The 17,597-nt window shown below is 40.0% G+C and overlaps 1 protein-coding gene across 3 annotated transcripts in view; it reads right to left on the bottom strand.

Annotated features, from left to right (window-relative positions):
* CNKSR3 (CNKSR family member 3) overlaps positions 1-17,597 on the bottom strand; it is a 71,765-nt gene that overhangs the window by 14,250 nt on the left and 39,918 nt on the right. For 2 of the 3 annotated variants that reach the window (XM_054819803.1, XM_054819804.1), the window contains 9 exons: positions 16,554-16,641; positions 13,646-13,687; positions 11,713-11,832; positions 9,825-9,884; positions 7,290-7,358; positions 6,407-6,553; positions 4,588-4,712; positions 2,035-2,243; positions 1,462-1,557 (listed from right to left, as the gene is read on the bottom strand). In XM_054819803.1, coding sequence (XP_054675778.1) covers positions 1,462-1,557; positions 2,035-2,243; positions 4,588-4,712; positions 6,407-6,553; positions 7,290-7,358; positions 9,825-9,884; positions 11,713-11,832; positions 13,646-13,687; positions 16,554-16,641 — 956 coding nt within the window. The remainder of the gene's footprint in view (positions 1-1,461; positions 1,558-2,034; positions 2,244-4,587; positions 4,713-6,406; positions 6,554-7,289; positions 7,359-9,824; positions 9,885-11,712; positions 11,833-13,645; positions 13,688-16,553; positions 16,642-17,597) is intronic. The other variant, XM_054819805.1, reaches the window with a different exon arrangement.

The raw sequence follows: 17,597 nt of genomic DNA, 5'->3' as shown, positions 1-17,597 counted from the left end.
ACCAGTTATTGCTGACTTCAAAACTTCATTCTGGTTACATTTCTAATTACCTAGATTTTGGTTACCTTTCATAACACAATTGGACATAAACAGCTGTCAACACATTTATGGCTTTTGGCACATTTAACTTTTTTTTTTTAAGCAACACGATGAGGAACAAAATAAATTCACAGAGAGGATACTGTTCAATTTTTAAATTCCAGATTCACACGCACCAAAACTGCTGGTACAGACTACCTCCGTGCAAATCATTATCATGAGCGAGACCTAACAAATCTTCTCATAATGTGTCATTCAAGAGGATGATAGACCAGAGTTGAATCCATGTTTATCTGACTGTAACTCATGACTAACTTAAAAGCTACAAATATTACTATAGACAACAGAAATTAATTTTGTATATAAAGATATAACCAATTCCCTGGTTCTGACCATTGATTTATGATGCTTTGTCTGCTTTTACTCTTCCCTAGACACCTGACCTGGCTGCTGCTAGAGACATCCTACTGGGCTAGACAGGCCTTTGTTCTGACCCAATGCAGCTTACATACAAGCCTGCAGCACTTAAGTACATTTCAAGTCTTAAGCCAAAACAAAACCAAAAGCAAAACCAAACAAAAAACCATACACACAAAAACCAGTCCTGCCACCTGGTGATCATTCTGTTAGACTTGTTACTTAGCTTGCTTCTAGTATCACTCCAGGTTGATGTTTCTTGTTATCAGCTTCTATTTTCACATTAAAATCATAGAATTCAGATTTTATTTTTCCCTAAAATTACACATTAGCTTTCATAACTAATTTCAAGAATAAACTAAATAGTCATCCTTTCTTATTTCCCACTCTAATAGGACTCCTAGCCTTTCAGATGCAAAAGGGGGAAAGGGAGAGAAGGGCAGTAGGGGAAGGAAAAAGCGCCACACAACTTAACACCCAGCATTATCAGCTTCTGTCTCTCTCCCATTCTGTGACGTCTGCAGAATATGTTGTTTTCTAACAGCAGTTGCAGCAAAAAGCAAGTCCCTACATTTTACTACTGAGAACAAGCTTGCTTCTACAACAGCCTCCACAGTGAGCTAAACAAACAGACTTACCAAAAAAGCAGTTTTACGATCAATATTAAATGCAGAAGAACGGGAAAAGGGGGTGTGTAAGAGCAAGATGGTAAACCTGTGCTATAAAGAGACAAGTACAGATCTGCCCTAGTCATTTCTAGCCTACTTTTAATGCTCACAAGACTTGTAAGACAGGACAACAAAAGTTTGAGCCCCAGCACTGAATAGCCTCACAAATTTCACAACTACCATCTGGTATTCCTGCTAAAACCAACATTTGTCATCTTGGATCAGTTCAGCAATATGTAAACACTAATCCTCCATTCCCAATTTAAACACTTCCACCCAGTTCACCCCAAGGAAATTTTGGGGAGGAAGGGAAGAGAAAGAGGGACGAGATCTAAACCCTTGCCTTTTCTCCCTGGTGCTCGTGGCCTAGAGAAGGGTTCTGCAGCTCCTATCCAGCTCCCATCAGCAGGCATTGACAAAGGACGAGGTTTTCCTAAAGGCAACACAGAAGGTTATAAGGAATTACACTAAGTTTAGGAAACCAATTTTTAAATTGATACTTTTCACAATTAAGCAAAAAGGAGAGATACAGCAATAAGGAGTTAAAATTGCAGAAAAAAAAATATTTCAAGATACTTCTGCTGGTGAAATATAAGAAAGCAATTTGCCAAGTTTAAACAGCCACACTCTGGCTCGATTACAGCAGCAGTGGACATAATGATCAAAAGTTATAACCAAAACACACATGGAAATGGCCAACCGTAGCAGCAGAGCCCAGCTAAATGACATTCATTAAATAACAGCATTTAAGTCAAATTATTACAGATGTGGAATTTCATTCACATTCACAATTTGCACAGACTGCCCTTAATATCCATCAAAACTAACAAGCAGTTTTTCTAACACAAATTATTCCAAACTGACCAAAGTGTTTATGATAACAGCAATAATGGAAGAGGAATGAACTCACCATAGGACTGTGTTTTTTCCCTCATCTTGGCTGGCAGGATATTTGCTTCCATGGGATACCCAGGTAACTGATCCGAATCAGCAATAGTAAACCTTCGCCTTCGACTCTCCTGATCCAGAAAAGAATTGGGAGACTCGGCACCCTTGGACCCAGATAGTGGCTGACTGGGTTTGTTGCCTCCTCCATATACAAAACTTCCCTTTTCATCTCTGAAAGGACATTTCACTTCAGTTAGTGGCTTAAGAGAGTTTCACACTACGGACATGAGCAGGTTTGAAAGATACTTCTAGCACCCAGTCATGCTCCTGACAACTGGCATTGTGCTGCAAACAAGCTGAAAAAACCCCAAGTCAGGTGATGGAAGACTTCATTATAAACATATCTAGCAAGGAAAAAAGAAAGCTACTGCCCTCATACTAATTCACTTTTAATAAGCCAGTAATTTAACACACAGAGAAGTTTAGAGGTACAACCCCTAAAAAAGCTTTTGAGAAATGAGACCTTTCTGCCCTGAGGGTATCGCGGCTGCCTGTTCAGTACACAGTTGTGATAGAGGAGCACATACATAGATTTATCCATCTCCGTGTAATGGAACACTTATCACCTCCATGTGAGTGACTATGCTCTTCAGTCATTGTAAGAGCCCAATAACAGCCACTGAATACTCATCAACTTCTCTCCATCCAAAAGTGAGATCCCCTTGAAAGTTTCAGTAATAAATTCATAGTGTATATACATAGGATTGAGCAATTTCTGCAAGAACTCCCCTCCCAGAGCAATCCCTCAAACTACCCTCCAAATTAAGATTTGCCTGTTGTTTCCCCCCAACTCCTTCCCTGTACATGCTACAATCTTAATGCTTGAGGCAACTATCAGCCAAGTCAGGCATAAAAAAACCCAACAGCTGACTGACTGAGCATATTCATACCCCAGTATTCACAACAGCCTCCTGGCCAGTGCATACCACTTTTTCCAGCTCTCCATCAAGAACAATGCTAAAGCTCAGTGACTGGGACAGCGCTATTTATGGAGATTCAGGGACCAAAAATTGCACTGTTATACCACAACCGTATGTATGTGGGAAACCAGCCACTGCTCTCTGCCTCCCCAGTGCGGACCAGAGAAGATCCATGCCAGGAAGGGAACAGAAGTTTGAGTGAGGAAAAAAGAAATGACCACACAGATGCGCCACAGTTTAAAGAGCAAAACATGCAGAGGAGAAATTAAATAGCTAAACAGAAGGCAAAAGAACTGCCCTTTCTCCTCTTACTGGCTGCCACAGTTTCCCAAATTTGCTTTCTTTAAAAGTCAAGAAGACTTCCCCTTTCCAGACATCATCCGGGGCAAGTTTTACAGCTTAGATTGCTACTTCCTTCCTTGTCAACACGGATTCAGGTCTAAAGGCATCTGAAGCTAGATATAATTCTGTGACTTTTTAGGGAAGAGATAAACAAACTGAGCACATGCACATAATTCAGCAACGTACTTGAAAGGTAATGATCTAAAGAAAAGACCAAGGCATTCTAAACTCAGCTGTTAAAACTACATACTTGTTTTTATGCCAAGAAATTTGATTACTTTTACTTTTTTATTTTTAAGAACCGAGCATGCATAAACATGAAAAATAGGGAGACAGCAGGTCAAGGTGTGTCCAGCTTCATTTGGATTTCAGGACAAGAGACCCTACCTTGGAGAAACCCTCTTCCCCAACCCCGGTAGTGCCCCAAAGACTTCAGGAATACAACCTCTGTCTCTGTATCAGGCCTTACATGACAGAAGGCAAGTTCTCCTCCCATATGATTCCTGCAGCAAAAGGTCAGAGTTTCTGTGCTGGGCTATCTAGGTGTACCTAAAGCGTCACGGCAGGCCAGGAAGCATGTCCTGCCTGAAAACCCTTTTGTCCATCACATTCCCAGGTCAGCTGGCATGAGTCAAACGGACTTGAGAACAAACAAAAGCTAGCCATACCATACTCCCCACCTCCCTCTTTTGTGTACACAGGTCCGCATTTTTATAGCTTATACTGCAAGGGAAAAGAATACGGTTGAATAAATTGACTCTCCTTTCCCTTCAGTGGGAACATTCCTGTTTTATACAGCTTGCAAGTTTAACAATTTAAAACAAGTTCTTGTCTATCTTAACTCCCACAACAGTTACTTAACTTGCTAAAAAAAAAATCCCACCAACAAACAACAAAAAAAAAACAGTGGAAAGAGTTAGACAAAAATGACTTCTTGCTACATGCAGTCAGATTTAAACAAAATCAAAAACATAACCCCACAACAAAACCATGGATGACATCTGCTCATGTTTTAGGAACAACTCTGATCTATGTGGACACAATAATCTAATAATAAAATCTACTACCATCATAGTAATTTATGCATTTAAGCATAAGCTTAAGCAATCCTATGCATTTAAGCAACTAGAAGAAAGTCTGTAAGATCTGCAATTTCCTCAAGCTAATTTGCACAGAGCTCTAAAAGCAAGCCAGCTCAGAAGCAAGTGTAATAAAGGAGTTTGTTATTCAGTAGTGCACGTTTATTTGCGTACCGAGGAGAATAGGGAACAGCTGGTGGAGGTGGTATGTACAGATCCAAAATGGCTGGCTTCTCTTTTTTCAGTGAGGTATCCATGGTGCTTTCTGGTGACTGGGTTGAAGTTGGCAGAGGACTGGTCTGAAATGTTAGACAGCTATCAAACATCTGAGCATTGATTTATCATTCATAAAAAGATAACTCAATAATCAATAGTACCATTTCATCCCCTAGTGAACTACTATTTCTATGCTTAATAAACATGTTAAAAACTCTTAGCATTTACATTTTCCTCCACCCCCAGTTTTGGCTAGCTTTTCAGTCCCTCCTACAGAAATCCTATCACAGGTAATGCATTACTCAAGAATATTTTGCTCTTTCCATTTCTATTTTTCCCTGCAAATTCCATAGACAGAAAAAGCAACAGAGACAAAGCCCTTTCTTCTATTTTTAGATCCATTAAAAGAATACAATTTGTTAAATACAGATATGATCTGCAACACTTGGAAAGTCAGCTCACGCTACCCTTATTCTATACAGTCCAATGCCCAGGGCATAGGCAGGAATATTGTAAAGTTCACCACAAATTGCATCAAGTGATATAACTAGGGTAAGGGAAGCAAAGGAAAAAAATATTTAGTATTGCTCATCTAAGCAAGTCTGCCATTTTGTTCTTTGTGGCTCACTTCTATGGCCCCAGCATCCTGTCTGCCTCTAGATGGGCAAAGGCTTGAAGGACCCTTTCGACTTTGTCGGGCAAGACTCACCCTTTTCTGTCAAGGATCTGCCCAGGCTTTCACTCTGGCCCCTCAGTTAATGGCACCCCTGCACAAGCATCTGCCTTTTAGCAGTCAGTATGTTGGAGTCCAGAACTCAGACTTCTCCAATCACCCATTCCCCCAAGAAAACGCTGCTTGGCACAGCCTATAACCCAGCCCACCTCAGCTCTTCACACTGGTAACACAGTCCTTGCTTTGGGTAACTCTGGAAAACTCAGGGTGGTGTTTTCTTTGGTGCTGATTAAATGGCAGGCATGATGCCACAAAAATAAGACACAGGCATTGGTGAAAGGAAGGATAAGAAAGGAGTCAAGCGCACATCCTCTACCCAGTTTGAGAGAAATCTGCCTGCCTTGAGGCTTGCGATAGACACTGGCATTTCACAGGTTGATAAATTATCCTCACAGCTGTAGGGAGACTCGTGTCAGAACAGGAGTAAGAATGGAAACTCTCCCTAGTTTCTTTATTTCAGGTAGTTTAGATTCAATTAGGTTATTTCCTCCTATAAGCATTAAGCCCTAAGCTTCCTAAGACATGCTATTCCTCAACATGGTTATTTAAGTTATTACCTTCATTTTCTCTGTCCGCTTTGAATTGTTCAACAACCAAATCTTATTTAAAGAAGTTGTTTAAACAACTTCTTGAAAAACACTCACTCTTTCCCACCCTTCACCAGACTAAAAAGAGGAGAGAGAGATTATTCCACATAAGTTGTTTCAGCAAAAACGTATTCCTCTGCTAAACAGAGGAAGCATTTATTACTCCACACTGATGAATTCCATACGTATCAGTGGTTTCAGCAGTTTTGCCTCAGATAAGTTCTCCCAGTGGCACGTTGACTGATTAAAATGCTCAACACACCTAGTACCCTTGTGTATCAAGAGGGCATTATCTGAGGTTAAACAAAAAAAAGAGACGAGAACATTTTCCCTTTTATCTAGGAACCAGAAGAGGACAGCCGTTTCACCTAACCTTCCTTGATCATGAGTACTCTTTTTCAAGTTGCAACCAATGCATTCCCATCCCAACATCACAGTTGCGCCGGCAGCCTTTCACCTGCACCAAGGGTGGTTTCCAGCGCAGGTTCTTCAGCGGAGCAGGAGTGAAATGGAAAGAGCCGGTGGGACGTTTCTTAAGCAGCAGCCTAACTCCAGCAGGGTTCTCTCGCAACTTTGCCACCAGGTTTTTTAGTTGCCATCCAACCTGGAAGACAATAAAGACATCTTTTATTTAGTATTGCTTTTCTGAAAGTGAACAAACAAGAAAAACCTAAATCCCTCCAGTCAAACTGTCTGTTTTAACATGAACCTAAAGAGAGAAAAGAGATCCAAAAAAGCCAGAATGAACAAAAATATTGGAAAGGATCATCTTTATTTTGTTTTAAAGAAAGAGCTCTACTTAAGCTGTAAACTAAACACTGACATATCAAGCAATACTTTTTATACCTCAACTCTGGTCCTAGGAGGATATGTGAATGTGCTTAAATTGAGCAACACAGGGATTCACAGTGAACTACTTTCTCACATTGAAAAGCATTGCTTACCTATGCTAAGCAAAAATGTTATCTTTTTATCCAAGTTCCCAGATGCAAATGATTTGACAAATATTTCAGGGTTTTTTTAAAAGCTGTTTTATCTGCATTCCAGTAGATCGTAACAATGCATTTTAAATCAGGCATTAATACAATGTGAAATATTTTAATATGATGCATACAGCACTTAGAATAAATATGCAATATTTTGTGTTTATCAAAATATTGCAAGGAATTGATTTTAAGTCCAAGTAAAATTTGCCTTGAAAGCAAAACATTACAAAGCCTCAAAAATTTCAACAGGAAAACACCAGAACTGTCTCCTGACCCCATTCATTCAGAACCTGTGGGGAGCAAGCTTTGCAGAGCAAGCATAAGGGAAGATTGGTAAGGCTGTTTGTTACTAACCACAGTTTGCCGATTAACCTGGATCACTTCATCACCAGCATGAATCTTCTGAGATCGATCAGCAGGGGACTATGAAGAGGAAAACAAGAGGCACGTGCTTCAGCAGGTTTTCTCCCCTCCCATAACAACCCCCATGAAGCTAAGTCAAAAGTTGTATCTATAACGAAGAGCATTGCTGAAAATTTTCACATAGCTAGATCACACATTACACCCATTAATGACTTGAGAACCAAAAACCCTCCAACCCACAAAATAAATCCATTTCACTTTCCCTTTTTGTTTCCTAATGTAAATAAGGGCTACCAACTTTAACATGAAATTACCTGCCTGCATCAGCAAGCTCAACAGATAAAATATATCCTTGCACACATCAAATGTGCATAAACAGGTATTTTTCAAACACGTACCTAATAATAATACACCTTAAAATACAGTTTGCTTGGAACAGAAACCAAGCTCTTAGGAACCATTAGTGAGGAACAGCTAAATGTGTCAATATTTATTCAGATTTATCTATGACTGGTGCCATGCACCAGCTATCACTGCAGTTATAGTGTCAAGACTGTTTTTAATAACACACCAACTCTGATCAGCCTTGACAACACCCAAAGCGCACAAACACACTACCTTGCTCTATCGTCATGGGACAACTTCTCCTTCCATTCCCCCCACCCCATGAGTAATCACCTGGCAGCAGGCCAGCTCTTCCTAGTGACTCCTAACTAAGCACTTGGATTAAGGATCCCCTTCTCCTCGTCATCACACTTTCAGAGTTCAAGTAACTATTTTATTAGAAGGAACTGTAGGAATAAACAGTGCAACAAGGGAAGAAAACATGGGGGAATTCGTGGGAGGCTCCAGCTATCATGAGTAACCCCATTTGTCCTCTTGCTTCCTCTGAGAGGAAATGTCTCCGTGGAAGGCTGCATATATACGAGTCAACCACGATCATGAAAAAATGCTGGGCCAAAGTCAAGTTTGTGACAAACATAGTTCATTTCAAGCTGTCCTTTGGGGGATCAACAGCCCATCTGGAGGAAGGTGGGAGACCCTTGCATGGAGGACTCCTACAACAAGTGCCAGCTAGCACAGCAGACACTGCAATCACATTGTGAGAATGGAGGAAAGAGTAAAGTTTAGCTCTAAGCCAATGTGACACAGGAAGTCGCAGGTAGGATGGCACAACTCAGGAATCCTGTTGGCTGACCAGTATCAAATGCATGGACTTCCCCAGTCCTTCCAACATACATTACTGTTAATTTTGGGGTGCAATTCCACTGCATTCCAACACGCCAGCTTCTGAGGACAGCTACTAAAATACCATTCCAAACCTAGCAAGGAAATTGAGCCAAGACCCAGCATGATCCCACACCACGAGAAAGACACCAGTTGTTTGCAGCTCTCTATCACATCTCTAGTGTTGTTGCTCCAAAGGAAAAACTTCTCCAAAGGAAGCACCAGTGTTCATAAAAATGTCAAACACTCATCAAGCTATAGAAGCTATACAGCCCGACTCCTGACCTCCAAAATGAGATCTACACGCACAGGGAACTTGGCAGCAGTATTACATTCTTTCACATTTATCGAATGTTGAATTTGCTGTCAAAGTGGCCTTAGTCTATGTTGCAAACCCTTTACAGAGTTATAACAGGGTAACAGCATAAAAGCTTTCAGCTTTCAGTCTGAACTGCAAGCACAGATTTCCACCCACTCCTCCCTGGCCCCTGGACTTGGCAGGGGTACAACTAGAACCACTGGTTCTTGTGACTCACAAAAAAAAAAAAGGAAAAAGAAGGGAAAAAAAAGGCATCGCTGCAAAAGCCAAGTTCTTCTGCTCCTTTTTCTTTCAGCCACTGCTCCTGTAGAGCGGCATGTCTGACACCACCACAGCAGCATCACCCACCAGCCTCAGCTATGGGCCAGAAGTCCAGCGCAACGACTGCCCAGAAGCGTTGAATAAAGTCTCAGCTACAGAGAATTCAGAGTGTAGGAACAAAACAAGCAACCATCTGCAGTAAAAAAATACAGTTGCCTATCATGCTGACCACTGCCCTCCAGCAGACCACTCTTAGTCTTACTTTTCTGCAGTCTTTTTACTTTGCAAGGTAATTTTGTCACTGAACAGCTCATTGATTTCATTACTCATTACTGAACTTAGCACATCACCACCCAAATGTTCCTATTAGGTGAGATTGCCTTTGCCAGCAGAGAGCAAATACATTCAAGGCTTTGTTAAGCAAGATACTGTAAGTGCTCAGAACAGCAGATACAGTAACTTATTAAAGCAATTATTTTAATGTCAAGCATTTGAATTAACTCATGTACTTGCAGAAAATGGTTTAATTAGACTAACAGTGAAACATGCAGACACAAAATATTTACAAATTGTGGATAAACAAATGATGCATCACACAATATTTAAAGCAGTAATATCATGAAAGTCATATGTAAAACAGGAAGAAGTAGTAAAAAAAGTCACACTAACTCAAAGCTACTGTTGGATAGCCTGAGTTAATCTACATTTACTTCACTTACGTTTTCTGTAGTTCCAGTAATTACATGTAATCCATCATAAGTTGATTTGATGTACATTCCCTAAATGTAAGCAGAAAATGAAAAACAAGTTTAAAGGCCAAAAAAAGTGTAACTTATCTGATTAAACAACTGTTGGCAGCAGACTCAAAACATTATTAAAAACACATAACAATTCACATGTTCTCCCTGGAAAAGTGTGTGGTCTAATATTACAACATTCTAAATCTCCTCACAGATCACTTTTACTGTAATTAATTTGTAATATTTGTAATATTTGTAATATTACAATGACTTAAAAATCCTAATATATGGAATGCAATTCAGAAACACTAGCTGGCTGGCAATACCAAACACTACTGGTTTTGCTGTCTTGTCAGTCTTCGGCCTTGAACAAACCTTTGTCTTTGGCCTTGAACAAACCTTTATTTCCTTATTGCCCTGTCTGCACTAGAGAATTACAGGTTTTACTAGATGGCCACCAGCTCTCTCCATACAAAGCACATTTACACAGGTGGGCTACAAATACTGCCTACATATTCTTTTACAATTTCTCTTGGCAAGTCAATATACAGGCTGCCTTGTAACCACAGTGCTGACATAAGCAATAAAAGCTCTGGCAGAACTAAGTATTTGTGGCTGTATATGTGTTAATGCTGAGTGCAAATGGAAGGACAAAAACAGATGAAGTTGGTGTTGACCATATGAACACCAAATTAAAAATCACCAACAGTCTATTAACTATTAATTGCATAGATTTCCCCACAAGAGGTGACCAGTACATTGGTTTCATCATTTATGAACAAATACATCTCTACTTTTCCTACCTATGTCTGTTGTTAGAAGCACTCACACTGAGCTGTACAGTACTGGATGTTACTTAGGAGTCATAGGCAGCTTATCTGCCTGAAGTTACCACATTTGCTTAAAAGTACAAGGGAAAACAGAACATTTTTTTTGCCTCTTCCTCCAACCAATTCCCTTCCCTGTTTGCCTGTCAGTATCCAATTGTGTGCACCTACCTCCTCATTTCTCACTTAGTCCAAGCTAGGCTGACTCTGCTTTGTTATAGCTTGTGCATTAACAAGGAGATCCCCATAAATTCAAGAATGCGTGACTGATTCAGTCAAATCCAGTGGCCTAGGTAAAACTATATAGCACAGTAAGACTGTAAAGCTTCCTCCAACAATGTTCTTCTGCCTTCAGGGAGGCAGGGGATACAAATGCATTTAAGAATTTAAAGTTCCTCCAACTCACTCTAACATGTCTGTTCTTCAGCCAGAAAATCCACCAAAACTTCAAACTCAGTTTCTCATAACCAGCACTCAGCCAAGCAGCATCCACTGAACGAACTAAACTCAGCAACATTGCACAGCCACTGAACATTTAAAAGGATTTTTCCTATTCCTGCTAACAGCAAGCCTCAAAAATTCTCCTATTCTTCACAATCTTGCTATAAACACCCACAAAAACGTGTCTTTCAAAAACACACACACCATTTCTCATCACCTTGATAAATGCCCCCCCACCCCAGCCTTATCCCTGGAAAACAGCTAGTTAAGGTAACCAGCAAAAATAAAATGACTGATTTCACAAGTATCTGTGATTTTCCCAATGCGATATTCCCAATATCCTAGTTAAGACACAGATCTGCAATACTTTACCAGCCAAAACTATACTTGGGATCAAACCTAATAACATGCATACCCATCTCTGGCAGCCACTCCAGCATGCCACCTGACAATTTCCAGAGTTCCACTCCATGCTTCCTTCTGTTCTCCACAGGATATTAATGGGTCTGAAATATCTTGCTATACACACACATGCAGTGGCTCACAAGACTACCTATCAAACACCAGGGACATGAGGACACTCCAGAATTGGTTCTTACCAGGCCTTCCCCAGGTTTAATGTTGGTTAAATGAACCTCCTCCAGACACGCACACTGGCTCATCAATGGATCTGTAGTTGATCGGATGGCTTTGTCACAAATGCCATTTAAAGTCTTGGCCTACAATGAGAACATACAGAAAAGAGTTAGAAGACTTCTCTCCTGGCTTCTTCCTCTCTTAAAAAATAGAAAGGAAATGAGTTCTACAATTTGGTCCACTAATAAAGCATAGTTAAGAATCACCGAAATAGACAATTATTGGTACAGATCTATTCTACAGCATGTTTACTACCGTAACCTAGTACAAACCACGTGTTTCCATTAGTGCCATCTCATCATCGCTAACAGACACCAATACATCCTCTATTTAAAAAAAAAAAAAAAACCCCACAGCAAAAAAATCGGGTTTGGGGTTTGTTTGCTTTAACCAAACTATAACCCATTAAAATATTGAAACATTTTGATGATTCTTTGTGGGAACAATTGACAGTTTTTCATATTGTTCTTTATTTCTGTTGTCAGAAAACTGTCAGAAAAAGTGAGGTGCTAGCCACTGACTTAGGACATCTAGCACTTAAGCGTTTCAGTATAACTTGTCTCCACTGTGCCTCTGAGTTGACCTCTTCTGGAATGCTTACACAGGCAAGGTTCATATTTCCTTTTGACCAAAACATAACTGATCCTAAGCCAACATTATAACTAAAGGCGAATTCTGACCTCGCGTGTGTGTCAGTGAAGTCAGAGGCAGAACGGCTTTGTCTTGTAGAACTTTTAACTAGCAGAATGGCTAATTAATCAGAAAGAAAGAAAAAAAATCATAGTCCAAATTAAGGCTCCACAGCATGTTTTGGGTCTTGATGTTAACTGAAGCAATGCTGAAACTCAAAGTAGGTTACAAAAGCTTAAAGGATAGGGGAGGGAGGATTACTACACAGTACAGTAGTTAGTTACACACAATTTGGGAACCAGCAAGGTAAGCCACTTTTCACAAGGGGTTTGAATCCTTCAGTCAAAGTAGACATATGTAATTACAGGACGCGGGATGGGGGGACCTGTCTTGTAGGAAGACGTTGGTTTGGATTACAATGGACCCCGGAGACAATAGCTCCAACGTTTTTTGTTTTGTTTTACATCAGATTTACAGAGCAACAATAAAATAAATCAAAACAATGCTTAAGTGTGAATGAGAGGAACTGATGAAACAAGGGAACTCCAAACAACAATACCTACTTCCAGAGTGGGTGTGCACAAATGGAAAAAGAAAGATGCAAAAAACTCCTTTTACATGGTCTCATTATTTATGGACAAAATTATTTTTAGTTATTGTGCTACTAAATTCCTAAGCATCTATGAGCTAGCGGAAGACCTTATCAAAGAGCACAGCCTGGTTCATGTCAAAAGCAGGAAGCGATGATTAACTGTTACAAAAATATAAAAAACATTCCATTACGTTCCTCGCTTGGTCACAAGGCTGCTTCAAACAACCCCAAAAACTCACACTCAAATACAGAGACAGAACTTCAGTTCTGTGCAGAGCAGTTCTTTTACACGTAGAAGCTTAATAAGGAATAGTGTCTGCTTATTAAGGCACTAAATGCACATCACAGGCGTAATTGGTTTATTTAGCCTATGATCATTCTACAGTACTACCCTTGAAAAATCTGAGGTCTAAATTCTCTTGAGAAAATAGCTGTGCAATGAAACCTTAAGGAATACTTAATACCGTGCTATCACACACGCTACCTGTCTGTTCCAATTTCATTGATTTCCTCTACAGCAAAGAATACTCACAAAATGGCCCATAACAATGTTTACTTGCACAATATGCTTGTATGTGTGGGATTGGAAAGCTGTTCTCAGTACAGTCAGCGTAGAAGCCACCAAAATAAATGTGAATGAGGGCAGCTGAATTTGAACAGAAAGAGGTACTTACTACATTCTGAACTTTATCTTCCATGTCAGCCACAGTGCAGTCCTAAAAACAAAACAAGAACAAAAGCCCTACATTAACCAATAAACATGTAAACACATCATCTCCGAAAACTCTGCAAAACTGCCACATTAACCTCAAACTGAAATTGAGTTATTCATGCTGTAGAGATTAATCAGATTAGTTTCATCCAGTAGGGCTCAAATGTATGGTTAAACAACTATTTTCCGCCCCTGGTAGACAGCAACAATAAACTTTGAAAACTAAGAGAACATGGGATTCAATTACAGCAGCAGACTTTTCCAGAAAAGCAGAACCCTGCACAATAAAGCTAGACTCTCAGAAGGCTGGGCACACGAGCTTGTCTTACAATGATAAACCTCGACTCAAGTGCTTCTCTGTCCCAGGCATCAAAATGGATCTAAAACATATTGTTAAAAATAGCATATTTTTTAAAAAAATCACTTTTCATCCTACCGATGACATTCCTGAGTGTCAGAGGACTGCACACAAAGCATTCTTTACACAGCCCAGGTACAACTGTCTTTGAACTGAAACAAGTTCATGTAACAGACTACAGAAGTCGTCATTGTTTTCTGCAAGAAGAACCAAACTAGAGAATGGTATTAGATTCTCAGATAAAAGAGTTCAAACAGCAAGTAAATAATAAAACAAGACTTACAATATCTATAAGAACAAAATCCCAAACCCCAAGCATTTAAACAAGCTTAAATTCCAAGATATTTGCCATTGACATCTCAACCTGCGTAGCTACCACACAATGCCCGAAAGATGCATCCAGGAGCTGTGAACTGAAGCCGTTCCATATTTCTAATCTTCTTCAACACTACTTCTGTTCCTTCCTAGCTCTATTCTCTGCTTTTAAATACAGAAATAAAAAAAAAAAAACCAACAAAAAAAAACCCATACAGGCCTTCAGATATGGGCACACCAGGGATATAAAAAACAGCTCAGCTGTGTTCTCTTTCATCTTTTCATAATAAGTCTTAACACTCTGTTCACTGTTGTAATGACCACCAAAGACTGAGGTCATACTTTTTACATTCTGTCACCAAAAGTTTCAAGACCTTTCCTGAACACTACTACAAAGTTTAGACTCCATCGTTGTGCATCAGTGTAATATTTCTCTGCTAAATACATCTGCATGAATCAATAGTGAATTTCACCTACCATCATGTAGCCTAGTTGCTCAATATTGCAAAGCCCTTCCGCTCCTTTTCATTTCTATTTACACTGATTATTATTTTAACCTTAAAGTTTGCCATAATACTTTAAAAAATAGTGGAGTAAACTGTGTTCCTTGTATCTATATATATATATATCATTAAAGTCAACTGGAATCTTACTGCATTCTAGTCCTGCCTTGTTATTCACCCACTTTTACATATCATTTATGATTATGCCGAGCAACATTGATTTCAAGAGAGCCACACTGGTCTCCTTTCCACTATGAGAACTGACCATTTATTCTTACACTCTATTCCCTAGTAAGAAATACTTTCAAAGTCCAAAAACTCACCTAAAGACTTTTCAATTATATCTTTTCCACGTCAGTGGACTCCTTCAGACCATTCTATGTATTTGCAGTGTCCCAGTACAAAATAGTGCTCATTCTTCCCCCATTAATGCTTTTTCTCATATGCACCAATCCCATTATTACAGCTCTCAAATTGGTTTATTACAGCTCATATCAAATTGGCAGAGAAGTACTCTGAGGCTAGGGTTGTATTTGCCAGTTTCCATTCCCCTGCCATCAAAGGCTGATTTAACTGACAGATTAGACACCATTTTTATTTAGTTTTATTAATACAGTTTAGCAATCTCATATCTCAGTTCCTGTAGCACTCTTGGGTGAACACCATCTGCTGCTAGAAACACTTACTGTTCTACTTCACAATCTGCAAATCCATAGCTGTAAATCACTGACTTTCTGCAACTGCACACGCAGCGCCCAAACAAGAAGGGCATTCAGCAGCAAGCCAAACTTGTACGCCTTTGAACTTATAACATCCAGACACTATCCTTCCACAATAATCCAGCTGATACAATTGGGTGTCATCATAGCTTGACAACTCACAGGATGTTTCTGTCCTTTGACATCATTCCCTCAAAACAGGGAGAGAATCACCCATGTCACAGGACATGGTCCTTCAGAGTTCAAACAATATACGACCATGGACTAAGGGCTACCAGCGAGTTCAGCAGGAACCAAAGCGTGCACACCATGCTTCACAGCCAAAGCAGTGACACGTCATCAGGACTGTTTAGAAGACAGGCAGTATTACTCAGAGCACAAAATTATCTCATTTGCCGAGACTGCCACAGTTGCTATGTGTCATTTTAGCTATTACCAATATGAGTGCTCACCACATAACTGAGAACTGGAAAGTTTTGAATCAAAACATTTTGGTCTTACACTACTGGAAGAGGAAGCCTGGCTAGTGGGATTTCTATCAAATAGGTGGCAGCTCCTTCCATTACATGCAGCATTTCCCATCTGATGGCTAAAACACTGCACGAGACAAGACTAAGAAGTCTGCAAGCGTGGATATAATAACAAGAGGCATAGTTTTGTTGAGAAGTGGCACTGATAACTGTTTTTCAACATGTCTAGAACTTCAAATGCAGACTATTTCAAAAACTAATCCTACTTCCATTAAAGCTCAAGAAAATATAAGTAGCCTTTAAACCGTAGTCACTTAAGACGCAGCCAGCAATAGTAAAATTAGAAATTAAGTAAATCAAAAAGCAACCTCAGAAAAATGGACAATTGAAACTAATTTCCATATTTGCCTTCCAATTAGCACTCTGTACACAGCAAGCACGTCAGTTCCCCAAACACCCCTTTCCTTCCCTTTTGGAAAGCAAAGAGGAAAAGAAATCAGCTGACCTTCTGAACAGTAGTAGTGAGATCCAAGCAGAGCTGAATGATTCTGTTCTTCATTGATGAAAAGTCAGCAATACCTGTAAATGGGGTCCTGCAACAAGAGAAAATTCCCCTTAGATTGAAGGGACCAATCTTCTCCCATCCTACCTTACCAGTGAGGAACAGCATGTGAGAGCAAGAGCTGTAACTCTGACATTCACACAAGTGTGAGGACACAGTATTACAATATAAATATTCCTGACTACATAGTCCTGCTTCGTCTTTCCACCAAAATAAGTGACTGTCCAGCTCCATGGTAAGCAAGTTCAAAGAGCAAAACCAGAAGAAATGGTCAATTTTCCAAACTACAGTTCTCTCAGCTGTATGCTTGAGTTGGATCACACTGACTGTGTTCTAAAAATCACACCCTTGGGTTTGCCAGCAAGTAGATTTCTAAGTTCCAACTCTTTGATTACTAAACTCAGAATGAAGGGAAAAAGAAAAAGAAAAAAGATTCCCTAAAAGAAGAAAAATGGATTTTCACATTTTACACTCAGAGCTACAGTGAAGCTCAATCTTAGAAAAGGATCATTATAGATAGGGCAGCTTTAGAGCCTATAGAGTCTCACCTCAGATCCTCCAGACAGCTGAAAGGGCTAGAAGCTGGGGTCAGAAACCCCAGCAGGTTTGGAAATGGACAAGCCAGCCATCTTGCTGACAGTGAGCTTCAGAAGAAATTTAGGCTGAGCTGCCAGCAACAGGGTGCGAGGAGAGGAGCAGGTAGGAGGCACAAGCGTTAACGTCACTGTCTGGACACAGAACCGACTCCTTGCTGGAAAGTGAGGATATTGAAGGATGAAAGCTCTCCTTGCTGCCAGTCCCCATGCAGCTCTCCTAACCTTCCTTCTCAGGAAAGCTGGCAAAGGGCTTGAGAATTTATGTTCATCTGTTATCATGGACAGCATCCCTGCCAGCATCCGACCGGCTCTGCTGCCTTATTGCTTCCACTGCAGCTGTCACAAAACAACTCTGGCTCTTGCCAGGAAAAAAAAAATTAAAGGGGGAAAA

The sequence above is a fragment of the Grus americana genome, chromosome 3 (assembly GCF_028858705.1).
Source record: "Grus americana isolate bGruAme1 chromosome 3, bGruAme1.mat, whole genome shotgun sequence".
NCBI classification, from domain to species: domain Eukaryota; kingdom Metazoa; phylum Chordata; class Aves; order Gruiformes; family Gruidae; genus Grus; species Grus americana.
The sequence above is the reverse complement of the archived record's forward strand: the minus strand, read 5'-3'. Positions and strand labels throughout refer to the sequence as shown.